The sequence below is a fragment of the Tachypleus tridentatus genome, unplaced genomic scaffold, assembly GCF_004210375.1.
Source record: "Tachypleus tridentatus isolate NWPU-2018 unplaced genomic scaffold, ASM421037v1 Hic_cluster_1, whole genome shotgun sequence".
Taxonomy (NCBI): domain Eukaryota; kingdom Metazoa; phylum Arthropoda; class Merostomata; order Xiphosura; family Limulidae; genus Tachypleus; species Tachypleus tridentatus.
In genome coordinates, this window is record NW_027467777.1 from 31,528,705 (window position 1) to 31,548,437 (window position 19,733).

General features: G+C 31.7%; 1 protein-coding gene across 1 annotated transcript; it reads left to right on the top strand.

Annotated features, from left to right (window-relative positions):
- The first annotated feature begins 674 nt into the window (after positions 1-674).
- Positions 675-2,286, top strand: LOC143241958 (granulin-2-like). The gene is made up of 3 exons (XM_076485287.1): positions 675-733; positions 1,039-1,122; positions 1,904-2,286. The coding sequence occupies exons 2-3, from the start codon at positions 1,065-1,067 to the stop codon at positions 2,149-2,151; spliced, it is 306 nt and encodes a 101-aa protein (XP_076341402.1). The 5' UTR covers positions 675-733; positions 1,039-1,064; the 3' UTR covers positions 2,152-2,286.
- Positions 2,287-19,733: the final 17,447 nt, after the last annotated feature.

A 19,733-nucleotide genomic window follows, 5' to 3' on the forward strand; every position in this document is an offset into this window, starting at 1 on the left:
ACTCGAAATTTAATAAACGTTTATAAACACAAGTCATATGGTAATCCAACGTATCCACCGAAGGTTTTGAACCTTGAATTTTAGCTTTATAAGCCTTAAAGCTTAATTCTGTGCGACCATAAAAGGTATTAAATACCCTTTAAAAGTTAATATGAACGTACGTTTATATATGGCTTCTTCATATTGTATGTATGTTTGTAACTTAAGTGTCGTCTCATGAAATGAACAATTCTCAGGACAAACATATTATAATAGACAAATATTTTGTCTAGTTTTCAACATGTAAAAGATTGGGTGAAGACAGTTGTTTTTTACGTAACACTTCGACTCTGAGAGAGTTGGTTAGTTTGTTTGTTGTCAGATCTGTGTATTGGTTTAACTCTGCTTTGCCAAGGGCAAGTATGGAAACCGATTTTAGTGTCACTGGTCATGATCATGAGGAATATTTACCTGTAACTGGAATAAAAATACTGAACCAATTAACAATGAGAAAATAAACCCTTCCAAGAAATCTTCGGGATATTACGAGACAACTAGTAAAGTGTTGGATAATACAAGTTTTTATATTCACATCAAGGTGGTGTCAGATATGGTGAAACAGTTTCTGACAAATCTCATTTCTTATTTTTCGTGAACATTTTACTATAAAAGATATGGACAGTTCGGTATTTCTAGTACTGTCTGAAACAATAAACAAAACTTGCAAGTGAAGTTAAGTGAAAATCATCGGAAGGTAGGATATCTTTATGTTGATACATTATGTGTGAATTATCTGTTTTATAACTTTAGAAGTAATAACTTTCTTAGCATCTTTAAAATAAAACATTTTTCTCTGAATAACAAGTGAAGTAAAATACTGTTTTTTATCGTGTTAAAATTATCATTCGTGATATTTTTAACAAACGACAGTTTAACAACAACACAGAATTACGTCTTTGTAATTTTTCAAAACAAAATTGTTTGTTTGTTTTCGGAATTCCGTTGTAAGTTTTGTTCCTGTTTTAATAAATTGTTTTGATTTATTTTGAATCTCTTCAGTGTCTTGTGATTCGTATACTGTAGACATGAAGACCGCATTCCTGGTTCTGTTCTCTCTTGTCGTCCTAGCGGGAGACGCTTATGGTAAGTTTGTCAAAGAATTTTGATTTTACACGTCGGTTTGTCTTTATTATGTATTTAATCACGTGATCTGATTCTGCAAAGGAATTGTTGGAATCTGTGGAATGAACGACTTCCTACTAAATCATCAACCTGAACGTAAGTTATACAACACGATAAAACTAAAATCTACTAAACTGTTTAACACGGTAAAACTTTCATAAAATAAACAGTTAATTTTGTTGAACCAGTCTCTCCATGTTTCTATTGTCATCTACAGCGCCATCGTTCGGAGAACCAAGTAAAATAAGAAACAGGTCACATACATTAACAGATGGACGTGCACATGATATATAATTAATTCAGCTAATTAGCCAAGTTATATTTTTATACTGTTTACAATTTATTTTTAAAATAGTTGAGTTAAAAAACCTTTATCACAGACATGTTATTATACATCTTATAATATTAAAATTGAGGGTTAAACGGTTATAGAAGTTGTGCTCTTTCTTAGGTTTCTTATTAATTTTTGATATAAAACACTTGTTTACACAGTAATTAAAATGCTTGGTATTGGTCCACACTGGTGTAGAAACACATGGTAGAGGACTAGCCATTTGTCTACCTCTGTCATGTGTTTAATAACGACAACAGCTAAAAGTTATGTTTTCCTTTACTTAGTCTCTTGATTGTGTGAAGTAAAATAAAGGTTATTATGATATTACCTGGGAGAGTCGAAACGATCAGTGATAAACATTCTATTGTTAACACATAATGTAATATGAACGATTTATTTTATCCGTAGCTGTTGTTTACTGTGGAAATGGATGGACCTGCCCTGACGGGTATACTTGTTGCTTGCGTCCTAATGGCAGTTTCGGTTGTTGCCCATATCGTAATGGCGTCTGTTGCTGTAGTGGCAAAACATGTTGCCAGTCTCTACAATATTGTTCAGCAGATTCTATCAGATGTCATCAATGTTCATCCTTTGCTGGTGCAGTTGGGGGTGATGCGCCGACAGCGACATCTCTCGTCGAAGCTGGAAAATCTTGAGTTGAGCACGTAAATTAAAAACAAAACAAAACCTTTAAAATTTTTGTTTTAAAATTAAAGTCTATATTTTCAACTGACATCCTTTCCATGTCATTAAAAATTGACGAAAAAAAATAAAAGTTATAAATAAAAGTATATGTGATAAAGACTGTTTTATTATAATGTATCGAACCTCAAATCATCAAAAACAGTTTCACAAAACAGTGACAATACAAACATTTCTCAACCATGAGTCTGATATTAATGTGGGTAAGTTTGTTTATAAAGTAAAATATATTCAACATGCATTGTTTTACATACAGTAATTGTAGACTGTTATTATTTTAAACACAATAAATATAAAATTAAAATTAGGTTTGTGAGAAACTCAGAAGAAATGTCATACCTTTCAAACTTACAAAACTTACAGACAGAATAATACGTCACGTTCGTTAGAATTTATGGTGTAAGCGACCTTTTAAAGATAGAATTCTGCATCTGGTTTGTTTATTTGTCATTAAACAAAGTTACACGAAGGACAATCTGCTTAACACGGGTAATGAAGCCCGGTTTTTAGGAGAACAGTCTGTAGACATACTATTGTACCACTAAAGGACACTAGATCTACTGCTTAAGGATATTCAAACACTAGAAAGTGAAAAAAATTTTCCAATCGCACTACGTTCGCTGTATCTATTGTTAAACAATACGTTTCGCTGAGTCCAGATATTTTCAGAGCTGATGGGACACAACAAACAAATCATTGTCATTATAAAGATCTACAAAGTTATTGTGATGTGTGGATAGAAATACGAATGACGTACAATATTCTTAAGTTTTACGTGTGACAGTTACTGGCAATACATGTACAAAACATGGACATGAGGTTGAACTTTTTATTACAAAACGATTACTAATTTTTTAAAGAAAGGAATTTGTGTGTCTGTTGAGAAAAACCTGTCGTCTCTAACTCCTGATGAGCCCCGGCATGGCCAGGTGGTTAGGGCACTAAAGTTTTTATCTCAGGATCGCGTGTTCGAATTCACGCCACACTAAACATGCCTCTTCAGCCGGCAGGACGTTATGACGTGTCGGTGAATCCCACTATTCTTTGTTAAATGATTACCTCAATAATTGGCAATAGGTGGTTACACTGTTAAATTACGGATGGCTAGCGCAGATAACCTAAAGCAATTTTTCACGACAGGGATCAAAATGAAATAATCCTGTGACTCAGATATATTTAAAAATCTGATGAAATCTACATTTATGTGAAGATACATTCACATTTCATAACTTAATGATACAAAAATATTTTGGTGACCAAGGTAAGCACAACAGTCAGTGAAAATATCATCAACAAACATCAACCTATTAATAAGCATATATAACAAAGAGAAAATCTCTTCTGTAGATTGGAGTTCATCACACACAAGTAACTTCTGTCCTAAATACCAAGTATTTGAGAATTTTCAGTAATACATAATGACCTACATTATAAAAAAATGTATGTCATTAGAAACTGTAATAAAAATAATATGAAAGAAGGGTTTTGTAATTCTAATTTATTGAAGCAATGTGCCAAGCAACTACATAAAGATTGTGGTAACAAGTGCCATATGGAATTACACTTGGCAATATTACATTGCATAAAAGGAAAATATGCCTTTATTTGTTCTAAATTACACTGTACATAGTAAATGTGCCAAAAACCACTAGGCCTAATACATGACGTAGTTACTAACGAAACAAACCTAGATAACAAAAGAATTTAAGTTTAAAACAATTTTTTTTTAAATTTCAATACACTGTGGTTGACCCCAAAACACTTTCTGTTTCATAATTTTCAATTTCTTCTCCTCTGAATCTTTGATATAAACATAACTAACTTTAAAGGGTAATTAATGTATTGTTTATTACAGTACTTTGACTTGAGTAATTTTATTCTGGCTAAATTATAATTGTTGAGATTGTTTTTTGAATATTATTACAATTATGTTTTATTTAATTATGAAAGTGAAATTATAAGTTATTATTAACTAATACTGTAAACAGCACACTAGAATACTTCCCGTAAGTACTGGATAAATAAAAACTTACACTTTATGAAGTTTGTCACAAAACTGAATGTAGATATACATATAAAAAGTTTATACACAGTTAAATACACTGTCGAGCACTTGTAGTGAGAAATAAACCTGATTAGTTTTAACGTGTATTAGAAAAAGTTGTACACACAAAGTTATGGTAGCAGCAAACATTATGTTATAATTATACTTAAGTAAAACAAAATAGTGGGTTAGGCTTAGGCAGAATTTTACAGAGGCTTAATTTTATAATTAACATTTTCCAACTCATTTTTAAAAAAAATAATTTCAATTTCACATCTTAACAAAAGTAATACCAGTAGCACTAAGCAATACTAAAGCTACACCCTGGTTATATTGTATAACAATTAGCAACAGTAATGTAGCCGTAGGTAAGTATTAACACATACATATATATATATATATATGCAAATTACAATCAACATAATCCACAAAACATTAAGTAATGCCACTGTAATAATACACTTTACACGGTTTATACTAACACTATTAATAGTATTACAGTAGGCCAATTTAACGAGCCAATTATCCGGTACAGTACGTCAGAAGATATATATACATGTAATTTGCAATATTTTGAAGTTTTTACTAGAAAATATATCTGATAAAGTATTTTACCTGCAACAATAATCACGTAGACTTTTTGTTATATCTCAAAACAATAATGATGAAATATTAAATAAGGTACCAAAAAATGTAACCATGTGGCAAGATCGAGATCAAGGAAGAAATAATTTTCGCCTGTCGGTAAAAATTAAAACTACCTAATTTTCATTATTTTCCTGATTACAAACAAGTGTAGTGACAGTGAATGTCAGAAAACCTTACAACCTATTTTATTCATTCAACGTTCCAGTTTTACATGTTCATCAGGAGTATATAAATTATTAAATTACCTTCTTATTCAAATTTATTTCCATAATTTGCTTAATATTTCATTAAATACGTGAAGTAATATTTTCCTCTGATTGCAAGTTGGAAAAGAGTAGCATTTTTCCTGGCTGACAAAATATTTAACTGCAAAGTCTTAGTTTAACTGAATTCTGCCAGTGGTAATTTATTTTGCAATGTCTGAAATGAAAAAAACAAAAACGAATTGAGTTTGACGGCTTCTTGAGTGTTTGTTTGTTTATTTTGAATTTCGCACAAAGCAACTCGAGGGCTATCTGCGCCAGCCGTCCCTAATTTAGCAATGTGAGACAAGATGGAAGGCAGCTAGTCGTCACCATCCACCGCCAACTCTGGGGCTACTCTTTTACCAACGAATAGTGGGATTGACCGTACTTTATAACGTACCCAAGACTAAAAGGACGAGCATGTTTGGTGCGACGGTGATTCGAACTCGCGACCCTCAAATTATAAATCGAGCTCCTGGCCACTTCAGGATAGCAGTATATTATCAAAACATCACTTATTGATTACTTTATATGGGCGTCAGCGTGCGAAAATTTATTGTGACAGTACATGTGTATAGAAATACAAATGTGAAAATAAATATGTGTTGTTTTCAGCATACATTAGCGTTAGGTAAAATCAATCATTAGTGTTGTATAACTCGAATCAATTACAGAAATAACAACAATAATAATCACCATGACCATGGAAATAAAAATATGTGTTGTGTATTTTGTTATAGCAAAACCACAGTAGGTTACCTGCTATGCTCATTGAGCGGATTGAACCCCTGATGTTAGCGTTGTAAATCCGAAGACTTACCGCTGTCCCACTGATCTAAGATGTCAAGATACTGTGATATGAAGCTAACTGTGACAACCAACCTGGAAAAGGTATCATCTAAAAATGCAGTGCTTAAAATTTTATTCAATACCACGAATACAATGTTGAGTTTTCTGTTGAAACAGAGGAGGGAAAGCGTGATATACAGGTATATATGCGTTATTTCAACATTTTTAGTTTATTCTAAATTTATGCAGTTTTTGCATATGACACAGTCCAAAAAACCTGATGTTCTCTAGAGTTCATACCTGTTATGCTCATGGGAACTATAGCTAAACATTACTCATGAATGCAGACAAGAACAGTGTCCTCAGCCAGCAGGGCAGATGTTAAATTAGAATGACCAGCCATGTGGTTAGAAGAAACTGCTATCGTTAAATCTATAAGAGATTATAACTTTAAATAATCTCCAAGGATCCACAGTGAGTTGGCTGGCGGACTAACATTTCAATAGAAAGACATCACTTCATGAATTCACGAATCCAATAGCAGGTAACCATCCAACGTTTCTATTGTACGTTTTTAACCTTGACAAAAATACGGTTTTCATTCGGTATTACATATTGTGTCTGGGTTATTTATTTTTTAAATTTAGAATTACTTTATAATATCCTGCCGTTAGCCCTTGTTGGCCTTTGCTATCCTGTTCATTTTGAATATACTTGCGTATTGCTTACCAGACCAATTTTAAATCTTAACGGTTGGAGAAACGTAATATGTTTCTGAAGATATATAACACTAACTTTTAATATATATTTCTATATATTAGCTAATTACTTGTTTGTTGTTGATGAAAAAATTTAAATTAATTAATATAGCCTAAAATTTGCTTTGTAACTTCGTAATAGCTGATTTATAGACTTAAAACCTGCATCAGTTTTCCTTCCTAAGGCCTAATGTGGTGAAAATGGGTCAGCGTTGATGACTAGCACAATTCCTGAAGAATCGATTCTCAGTTAACCCTACTTCTAACAAGTCTTGTTTTTAAATAATAGATGCTTTAACTTGTATGTGTATGTTTGAAAAAAACCTAAATCTGTTGATTATTTGATTTGTTAATTGTCACTTGCACATTTATGTCAGTAGAGTATGACAGAAAATAAAAACTAAAAAAAACTCCCCCACCCAAAACATATTAACTCGTACAATTTATTTAACACTTAAGACAGTAAATATTTTAATCTCTTTTGTGGTAAAAGATATAAAACAACAACAAAATTTAGTTTTAGCATTTATAAATCGAAGGTTTGGTTTAGTTTAAATTTCGCGCAACTCTATACAAGGGCTATCTGCGCTAGCCGTCACTTATTTTACAGTGTAAGACTAGAGGAAAGACAGCTAGTCATCACCACCCACCGCCAACTCTTGGGCTACTCTTGCTGACGAATAGTGGGATTGACTTTTACATTATAACGCACACACAGTTGGAAGGGCGAACTTGTTTGGTGTGACAGGGATTTGATATAAACCGAAGGAACAGAAATATAAACGACAATAAAACAAGATAAAGTAATTTCAGAAACAAAAGACTAAACTACATTAAGCAGATATTCAAATTTACCGATGAAAAACCAATTTATACGTTTCCATGAGAACGTATACCAAAATATCGTAGAAAGAAGGTTCAGTAGTAGAATATTTGAAAAAAAGGTGAAACAAGGCTTAGAAATGGAGCTTTTGAAAATATCAGAAGAAGAGGTTTAGTCGCGAAATATTTAAAAAACGGGAAGGAAAATTTCTTATGGGAACGATTATTTAGAAACTGAGACTCTTAACTGTAATTTATTTTCAAGACAGCATGAAATAAACGACTACCTGATACACAACAGTGTTTTTAAACGACAGAAGTGACATGAATGACAAAATTAAACCCTACACAAAATGTTTCGTTAAAAACAAAACTGATAAGCAAATACAAAAGTAAAGAGCTTGTACTGTTGTAACACAGATATTAAATAACTTGTATTGTTGTAACACAGAAAGTAAAGAGTCTGTACTTGTTGTGATCCAGATAGTAGAGAGTCTATATTGTAACACAGATAATAAAGAACTTGTATTGTTGTAAAATATACAGTAAAGAGTCTGTATTGTTGTAACACAGGTGGTAAAATGTCTGTATTGTTATAACAGATATTAAAGAGTCTGTATTGTTGTAACACTGATAGTAGAGAGTCTATATTGTAACACAGATATTAAAAGTCTGTGTTATTGTAACACAGATAGTAAAGAGCTTGTATTGTTTCACCACAGATATTAAATAACACTTTGCTGTAACACAGATATAAAGATCATATTTTGCTGTCACACAGAATGTAGAGAGTCTGGTTTGTTGTAACACAGACAGTAATGAGCTTGTATTGTTGTAACACAGATAATATAGAGTGTATCATTGTGCTGAATGGTTCCCACAGAAAAACGACTACCAAGCAGGCCAGTAGGAAACACACAAATAACAGATATAACAACAGGTTTAATATTTTGATAAATATCACATTAGGCTTCATGTGATTTGTTTGTTTACATACCTCATCTGTTTAGGGTTCCAAGTCAAGAGGTTCAGTACAAACAGTGATTCAGAGTTATTTTTTGTCTTTAAGTGTATGTAAGGGTTTCTTGGTCAAGGCTTGTGGAAAGCTAAGGGTAGATTAAAGCAATATTTTCACAAACCTTTGATAACTGTAATACAATAAAGGACGGAATATAAAAAGTAAACTTCTAGATTTAATAAAAAGGACTTCATGATAAAACAAATATTGTGTGTATCTTTGTAACTATTATAAGATTTACAATGTCAGTGAGAGGGAACGACTCCAACTTGTGGTGTTTACCACATCAAGATGATGACTAGATGCATACTGTACTCCCATACTTCTGTTTGTAGCTTTAGTACTCAAATTGAAAACATTAAAAATTAAACACATGTACAGCAGATGAAGCTAGAAATAGTTTCAAAGAAGGTTTAGCAGAAATGTTAAAAGAGTTAAAATGAAGATGAGCATATGAGAGAAGATAACTTCAAAACAGATGGTATTATTCCATGGACAACCACCATGCTGGAAAATAATTTACATGTCATGTACAAATGAACACAACTGATTGAATGAGATCATAAAAATCCCAGTAACCCAGTGATGGTAAGAGTTGATACAATAGGCACATTAGTTAGAAACTGTTTTGTGGTCCTGGAAATAGAATTTCTGATGGCAGAAATGAAATGTAGCAAGTGAAAAATTATAGATTCTTCAAGGAAGCAGTCTCTCGTGTAGATGGTATGGGTAATTTCTTGTTTAAATTAATTTTTCTGAACACTCTGATACCACAACAGATATAAATTCAGTTCTTAAGCAATGTGAGACATTTCGGAGTAGGTTATAAATGGTATGAATATCTGGTCACTAAATTATTGTTAGAATTTCTTTTTGAGATTATATTTATAGAATTTTGACATATCTTCACCTGTATGACATCACAAAAATTTAAATTACCCTGATGATGTGATACCCACTTGAAATAAAATGTATCTCAGAATGGCTGGTATTAACACTTTTATTGATAAGGAGAGAACAACGTTTTGACCTTTCTAGATTTAGATTACTCTTTATAAAATAAAATCATATAAATATATTATGTAATAAAATAATATACACTGGAATAACTACAAACACTGATTTGGTATATATTAATGTTATATGGTGACAGTTCTTTTCACATTCTCCAATCCTGATGTAACTTTAACCAATGAATGGTAAAACAGCTTGATGAAAACAGTACTGATACAGACGTTATTAAACTATATGTCCTCAAAGAAAAATTAAAACTACAACAAGTACATAAATAAACCACTACGAAAGACAGAACCAGAAAATGTCTAACATTACAATAATGAAGTTATTATCTATTCTATCAATATACAAGTATATATTAAAAACTGTAAGTTTTAGCTCTTATTTCTGTCACTCGTAACCTGTTGCTAAGTTTCTAGTAAAGAGGAATTTTCAAACTTTTCTTTGACTAAACAATTTGAAAACAGTATTTTCTTTGTAGCACAGCAAACAAAAAAGCAGTGAAAAGTTCACAATTATTAAAAAACAGATAAATATCCTAAAAACAGAACTCTAGTGGTAAACCACTGTTAAATAGATAAATATCCTAAAAACAGAACTCTAGTGGTAAACCACATTTAAATAGATAAATATCCTAAAAACAGAACTCTAGTGGTAAACCACTGTTAAATAGATAAATATCCTAAAAACAGAACTCTAGTGGTAAACCACTGTTAAATAGATAAATATCCTAAAAACAGAACTCTAGTGGTAAACCACATTTAAATAGATAAATATCCTAAAAAACAGAACTCTTGTGGTAAACCACTGTAAAATAGATAAATATCCTAAAAACAGAACTGTAGTGGTAAACCACTGTTAAATAGATAAATATCCTAAAAACAGAACTCCAGTGGTAAACCACTGTTAAAAAGGATAAATATCCTAAAAACAGAACTCTTGTGGTAAACCACTGTTAAATAGATAAATATCCTAAAAATAGAGCTCTAGTGGTAAACCACATTTAAATAGATAAATATCCTAAAAACAGAACTCTAGTGGTAAACCACTGTTAAATAGATAAATATCCTAAAAACAGAACTCTAGTGGTAAACCACTGTTAAATAGATAAATATCCTAAAAACAGAACTCTAGTGGTAAACCACTGTAAAATAGATAAATATCCTAAAAACAGAACTCTAGTGGTAAACCACTGTTAAATAGATAAATATCCTAAAAACAGAACTCTAGTGGTAAACCACTGTTAAATAGATAAATATCCTAAAAACAGAACTCTTGTGGTAAACCACTGTAAAATAGATAAATATCCTAAAAACAGAACTCTAGTGGTAAACCACTGTTAAATAGATAAATATCCTAAAAACAGAACTCCAGTGGTAAACCACTGTAAAATAGATAAATATCCTAAAAACAGAACTCTAGTGGTAAACCACTGTTAAATAGATAAATATCCTAAAAACAGAACTCTAGTGGTAAACCACTGTTAAATAGATAAATATCCTAAAAACAGAACTCTTGTGGTAAACCACTGTAAAATAGATAAATATCCTAAAAATAGAGCTCTAGTGGTAAACCACTGTTAAAAAGGATAAATATCCTAAAAACAGAACTCCAGTGGTAAACCACTGTTAAAAAGGATAAATATCCTAAAAACAGAACTCTTGTGGTAAACCACTGTAAAATAGATAAATATCCTAAAAACAGAACTCTAGTGGTAAACCACTGTTAAATAGATAAATATCCTAAAAACAGAACTCTAGTGGTAAACCACTGTTAAATAGATAAATATCCTAAAAACAGAACTCTTGTGGTAAACCACTGTAAAATAGATAAATATCCTAAAAATAGAGCTCTAGTGGTAAACCACTGTTAAAAAGGATAAATATCCTAAAAACAGAACTCTAGTGGTAAACCACTGTTAAATAGATAAATATCCTAAAAACAGAACTCTAGTGGTAAACCACTGTAAAATAGATAAATATCCTAAAAACAGAACTCTAGTGGTAAACCACTGTAAAATAGATAAATATCCTAAAAATAGAGCTCTAGTGGTAAACCACATTTAAATAGATAAATATCCTAAAACAGAACTCTAGTGGTAAACCACTGTAAAATAGATAAATATCCACAAAATAGAGGCTCTAGTGGTAAACCACATTTAAATAGATAAATATCCTAAAAACAGAACTCTAGTGGTAAACCACTGTTAAATAGATAAATATCCTAAAAACAGAACTCTAGTGGTAAACCACTGTAAAATAGATAAATATCCTAAAAATAGAGCTCTAGTGGTAAACCACATTTAAATAGATAAATATCCTAAAAACAGAACTCTAGTGGTAAACCACTGTAAAATAGATAAATATCCTAAAAACAGAACTCTAGTGGTAAACCACTGTTAAATAGATAAATATCCTAAAAACAGAACTCTTGTGGTAAACCACTGTAAAATAGATAAATATCCTAAAAACAGAACTCTAGTGGTAAACCACTGTTAAATAGATAAATATCCTAAAAACAGAACTCTTGTGGTAAACCACTGTAAAATAGATAAATATCCTAAAAACAGAACTCTAGTGGTAAACCACTGTTAAATAGATAAATATCCTAAAACAGAACTCTTGTGGTAAACCACTGTAAAATAGATAAATATCCTAAAAAACAGAACTCTAGTGGTAAACCACTGTAAAATAGATAAATATCCTAAAAAACAGAACTCTAGTGGTAAACCACTGTTAAATAGATAAATATCCTAAAAACAGAACTCTTGTGGTAAACCACTGTAAAATAGATAAATATCCTAAAAACAGAACTCTAGTGGTAAACCACTGTTAAATAGATAAATATCCTAAAAACAGAACTCTTGTGGTAAACCACTGTAAAATAGATAAATATCCTAAAAACAGAACTCTAGTGGTAAACCACATTTAAATAGATAAATATCCTAAAAACAGAACTCTAGTGGTAAACCACTGTTAAATAGATAAATATCCTAAAAAACAGAACTCTTGTGGTAAACCACTGTAAAATAGATAAATATCCCAAAAAACAGAACTCTTGTGGTAAACCACTGTAAAATAGATAAATATCCTAAAAACAGAACTCTAGTGGTAAACCACATTTAAATAGATAAATATCCTAAAAACAGAACTGTAGTGGTAAACCACTGGTAAATAGATAAATATCCTAAAAACAGAACTCCAGTGGTAAACCACTGTTAAAAAGGATAAATATCCTAAAAATAGAGCTCTAGTGGTAAACCACTGTTAAAAAGGATAAATATCCTAAAAACAGAACTCCAGTGGTAAACCACTGTTAAAAAGGATAAATATCCGAAAAACAGAACTCTAGTGGTAAACCACTGTTAAAAAGGATAAATATCCGAAAAACAGAACTCTAATGGTAAACCACTGTTAAAAAGGATAAATATCCTAAAAACAGAACTCCAGTGGTAAACCACTGTTAAAAAGGATAAATATCCGAAAAACAGAACTCTTGTGGTAAACCACTGTTAAAAAGGATAAATATCCTAAAAACAGAACTCTTGTGGTAAACCACTGGTAAATAGATAAATATCCTAAAAACAGAACTCTTGTGGTAAACCACTGGTAAATAGATAAATATTCTAAAAACAGAACTGTAGTGGTAAACCACTGGTAAATAGATAAATATCCTAAAAACAGAACTCTTGTGGTAAACCACTGGTAAATAGATAAATATCCTAAAAACAGAACTCTAGTGGTAAACCACTGGTAAATAGATAAATATCCTAAAAACAGAACTCTAGTGGTAAACCACTGGTAAATAGATAAATATCCTAAAAATAGAGCTCTAGTGGTAAACCACTGTTAAAAAGGATAAATATCCTAAAAACAGAACTCTAATGGTAAACCACTGTTAAAAAGGATAAATATCCTAAAAACAGAACTCCAGTGGTAAACCACTGTTAAAAAGGATAAATATCCGAAAAACAGAACTCTTGTGGTAAACCACTGTTAAAAAAGGATAAATATCCTAAAAACAGAACTCTTGTGGTAAACCACTGGTAAATAGATAAATATCCTAAAAACAGAACTCTTGTGGTAAACCACTGGTAAATAGATAAATATTCTAAAAACAGAACTGTAGTGGTAAACCACTGGTAAATAGATAAATATCCTAAAAACAGAACTCTTGTGGTAAACCACTGTAAAATAGATAAATATCCTAAAAACAGAACTCTAGTGGTAAACCACTGGTAAATAGATAAATATCCTAAAAATAGAGCTCTAGTGGTAAACCACTGTTAAAAAGGATAAATATCCTAAAAACAGAACTCCAGTGGTAAACCACTGTTAAAAAGGATAAATATCCGAAAAACAGAACTCTAGTGGTAAACCACTGTTAAAAAGGATAAATATCCGAAAAACAGAACTCTAATGGTAAACCACTGTTAAAAAGGATAAATATCCTAAAAACAGAACTCCAGTGGTAAACCACTGTTAAAAAGGATAAATATCCTAAAAACAGAACTCTTGTGGTAAACCACTGGTAAATAGATAAATATCCTAAAAACAGAACTCTTGTGGTAAACCACTGGTAAATAGATAAATATTCTAAAAACAGAACTGTAGTGGTAAACCACTGGTAAATAGATAAATATCCTAAAAACAGAACTCTAGTGGTAAACCACTGGTAAATAGATAAATATCCTAAAAACAGAACTCTAGTGGTAAACCACTGGTAAATAGATAAATATCCTAAAAATAGAGCTCTAGTGGTAAACCACTGTTAAAAAGGATAAATATCCTAAAAACAGAACTCTTGTGGTAAACCACTGTTAAATAAATAAATATCCCAAAAACAGAACTCTAGTGGTAAACCACTGTTAAAAAATACACAGGTAACCTGTTTTAATTTAAATAAAACTTGATACATAAACTACCAAAGCAAGTTGTTTGTACAGTCAACTTTCAAACAAATAAAACATGCAACAACCTAGTGATTGGGCTGTAAATTATTAAACACTTACAATAAAGATGAGATTATGTTGACTTCTGTAATTTATTACAAACTTACAATAAAGATGGTGTCATGTTAACTACTGATGAGAATTATTAAACACTTACAGTGAAGATGGTATTAAGTTAACTACTGATGTAAATTATTAAACACTTACAGTGAAGATGGTATCAAGTTAAATACTGATGTAAATTAATAAACACTTACAGTAAAGATGGTATCAAGTTAACTACTGATGTAATTTATTAAACACTTACAGTGAAGATGGTATTAAGTTAACTACTGATGTAAATTATTAAACACTTACAGTAAAGATGGTATCAAGTTAACTACTGATGTAAATTATTTAACACTTACAGTAAAGATGGTATTATGTTAACTACTGATGTAAATTATTAAACACTAACAGTGAAGATGGTATCAAGTTAACTACTGATGTAAATTATTAAACACTTAGAGTAAAAATGGTATCAAGTTAACTACTGATGTAAATTATTAAACACTTACAATAAAGATGGTATCAAGTTAACTGATGATGTAAATTATTAAACACTCACAATAAAGATGGTATGAAGTAAACTACTGATGTAAATTATTTAACACTAAGAATAAAGATGGTATCAAGTTAATTATTGTAACTTATTAAACAGTTACAATAAGATACTCTGTCCTACAACAACTGTTTGTGTTAGTAAGTAGTAATGTTTAAATATATTCATATCACTAACAGGTATACTGCTGATTACATTAAAATGATTCAATATAACCAACTCAAACTTTTCATGAGATTGATTGATATGAACAGTAAAACTTTCATAAAATAAAAGTTCTACTCTATGTTAAAAAAGTACCAGTTTGTTAAGAACTGGTCTAAATTTAAAAATTACTTTAGGATCAATGTAACCAGATTCTTGTGTATAGCCATGGTGAAGGATCTTTTATTTAAAACTGAATTATATTATAGAGTAATGGTTGTTGTATATATATATCATAACTGTTTTTCTAACTGTGAGAGTATAAATGCTTATTATTTTTCTATTCATTATATGGAGCAAATGTTTTGGTTAGATAAATAGATAACGACTTATACTCTTACATCCATCATAGTAAATAAATTAGAAATGAAGTTATGAGGAAAAACACCTGTCTTAACTAGTAGTGTAAGCTGTCCAAACAACAGCTACATGCGTTATATAAACAATTATTTACAGTGTATATACAGTTTAATAACTAATATATAAATTATTAGATTATTGATCCAAATGGTCTAATATACTTCATTTTATCCACGTGTTTATACTTTCATTAAAAACATGAAACATAGCTATTAGAATAATAATAAGAGTGGGAAACATCAATGTAATAATTCCTACATCATGACCACCAGATAACAGCACTTTTAGTAAAGCTAAATAAAAAGCTTTAAAATAAAGCTTTACTTTTACTGTAAAGCTACATAACATGACTACACCAGTTACTGTAAAGCTACATAACATGACTACAACAGTTACTGTAAAGCTACATAACATGACTACACCAGTTACTGTAAAGCTACATAACATGACTACAACAGTTACTGTAAAGCTACATAACATGACTACACCAGTTACTGTAAAGCTACATAACATGACTACACCAGTTACTGTAAAGCTACATAACATGACTACACCAGTTACTGTAAAGCTACATAACATGACTACACCAGTTACTGTAAAGCTACATAACATGATTCTAACAGTTACTGTAAAGCTACATAACATGACTACACCAGTTACTGTAAAGCTACATAACATGACTACACCAGTTACTGTAAAGCTACATAACATGACTACAACAGTTACTGTAAAGCTACATAACATGACTACACCAGTTACTGTAAAGCTACATAACATGACTACACCAGTTACTGTAAAGCTACATAACATGACTACAACAGTTACTGTAAAGCTACATAACATGACTACACCAGTTACTGTAAAGCTACATAACATGACTACACCAGTTACTGTAAAGCTACATAACATGACTACAACAGTTACTGTAAAGCTACATAACATGACTACACCAGTTACTGTAAAGCTACATAAATGATGACTACACCAGTTACTGTAAAGCTACATAACATGACTACAACAGTTACTGTAAAGCTACAAGACATGACTACAACAGTTACTGTAAAGCTACATAACATGACCACACCAGTTACTGTAAAGCTACATAACATGACTACACCAGTTACTGTAAAGCTACATAACATGACTACAACAGTTACTGTAAAGCTACATAACATGACTACACCAGTTACTGTAAAGCTACATAACATGACTACACCAGTTACTGTAAAGCTACATAACATGACTACACCAGTTACTGTAAAGCTACATAACATGACTACACCAGTTACTGTAAAGCTACATAACATGACTCACCAGTTACTGTAAAGCTACATAACATGACTACACCAGTTAACTGTAAAGCTACATAACATGACTACACCAGTTACTGTAAAGCTACATAACATGACTACAACAGTTACTGTAAAAGCTACATAACATGACTACACCAGTTACTGTAAAGCTACATAACATGACTACACCAGTTACTGTAAAGCTACATAACATGACTACAACAGTTACTGTAAAGCTACATAACATGACTACACCAGGTTACTGTAAAGCTACATAACATGACCACACCAGTTACTGTAAAGCTACATAACATGACTACACCAGTTACTGTAAAGCTACATAACATGACTACACCAGTTACTGTAAAGCTACATAACATGACTACAACAGTTACTGTAAAGCTACATAACATGACTACACCAGTTACTGTAAAGCTACATAACATGACTACACCAGTTACTGTAAAGCTACATAACATGACTACACCAGTTACTGTAAAGCTACATAACATGACTACACCAGTTACTGTAAAGCTACATAACATGACTACAACAGTTACTGTAAAGCTACAAGACTATACACCTTTCTTAACTTATTTAAACAGATAGATTACGTACCCAGTACTTCTTGTGTTTATCCCCTCTTTTCTCCACGCCCCACCTGTAAAAAGGAGCTATATTGAACATGGCACTTTAAGATTATATATAATAATAATGGTCATGTTACATGTTAAAAACTAAACGTCATACGTTTGTACCGTTAACAAAAAATATAAAATTAATACTGTAGCTTTCTGCCCAAGAAATGATCCTTTAATATGTGAACTTGTTTATTTGTTACATTAATGTAATGTTGTTACATTATTTTTACGTTCATAATTTGCACCACATCTTATTCGTACTGTGACAACTAAACAAAAACTAAGATAGTTAATTTGATAACTGATATAAATACTATTGGATTTGATTATCTTATAACATGTAGTGTCTAAACACGTAATGTAATGTATTGTATTATTCGGTGGTTATAATTATTTCAAACTTCTCTCTCACCTCGTGTTTGTTTGAAGCTGAGTGAGGGTGCTCAACTCAGAATCTGAGAGTCGTCTGATTGAATTCGTCTTCCGTTTAACACTTTAAGAGGTTGGGTCGTTATAATGTGTCTTTGGGCGAAAGAGTAGCCCACGAGATGTCTGTGGGTGAGGATGACTACCGGTCTTTCAACTGTTAACTGAGGGAAGGCCAAAGCAGATAGCCTCATGTAGCTTTGTTCGACATTCAAAAACAAAACAAAAACGTGACAACCTATCTTCAGGTAAAGTAGTAAAGATACAATGATCACTTTACTTCTGTGACTTTGTTCAGTCTAACCTACTGACTATCTGATGTTAGTAGCTCAACTGTCACTTATGTTGGTTGGTTTGTACTTCACAAAGCTACACAATGAATTATTTGTTCTTCTTTCATGATAGGTATCGAAATCCGGATTTTAGAGTTATAAGTCATCAGTATGTCTACTGAAACCCTTGAACAGAATGTAATAAAGGTGAAGGAACTCAAATTGTCTGTGTGTTTGTCTCAAGATACTTAAGTCGTTGTTCCAGACCACGAAATAATTTATATACATTACGACATAAGTCAAAATGTATTATAATGTCATTACAGTAAACAGTTAAATTGAGAAAGAGTTGGAAAGTGTAGCGAGATTTGTGTTCATTGAAAAATGTTCGTTTTGTTTTTTATTAGGTAGAAGCCTACGCAATAGGATACGTGTGTTGTTCCCATAACGGGTATCGATACCCAAGTTTTAGCGTTATAAGCCTTCAAACTTAATCTTTGAGCCAACGGGGGGGGGACATTTCACTTTGGGTAACTGTTATTAAATGTACGTTGTACCCATGGTGTATAAATATGTGTCCTACTCCACCCGCCGTGGGACATCGGTACGTTTACGAACCTATAACTCTTACATTCGGAATTCGATTCTCTGCAGATAGCTCACCGTGGCTTTGTTCTGAAAGAAACAAAATATATATTTATCAGTAACTCGAAAATGTTCGTTACACAAATCAAGATTCTTTCTTTGAAATTAAGCACAAAGCTACTCAACCAGCTGTCTCTACATTACTCACCACGGGTATCGAAACCCCATGTTGTGAGACAACTCGAACAAGTGCGTCAGAAAAATTAAGTAACGAAAGATAAAACACTTTGAAGGATTGGTTTGTTTTGAATTTCGCTAAAAACTGCACGAGGGCTATCTGCGCTAGCCGTCCTTAATTTAGCAATGTAAGTCTGGAGGAAAGGCAACTAGTCATCACCAAACTCCGCCAACTCTGGGGCTACTATTTTACTAACGAATAGTGGGATTGACCGTCACTTTATAGTTGAAAAGTCGAGCATGTTTGGTGCGACTAGGAATTCGAACACGTGACCCTCAGATTAGGAATCGCGTGTTTTAACCACCTGGCCATGCCATGCCCACTGTGAAGAAATGAATGGTTTTAAGGTGATTATTTTATTTATATATTTATAGCGACGTTTCTAGAACGTATTGTTAAGACCAATCCAGTAACAAGATGGTTTAAACATTTAATAATTAAAATAGAAGTTTAACTACTTTCTTTTTTCTGGTAATTACAAAAACATGTGAAAGACTCGTTAACGTTGATCAATATTCCGTAACCTGCTGGGAAAATATAAAAAGACAAAAACTGTAAATTTATGATAAATATAAAAATAAAACGGTGAATTTCAAGTTTAACAAGTCGGTGAATTCGATCTATC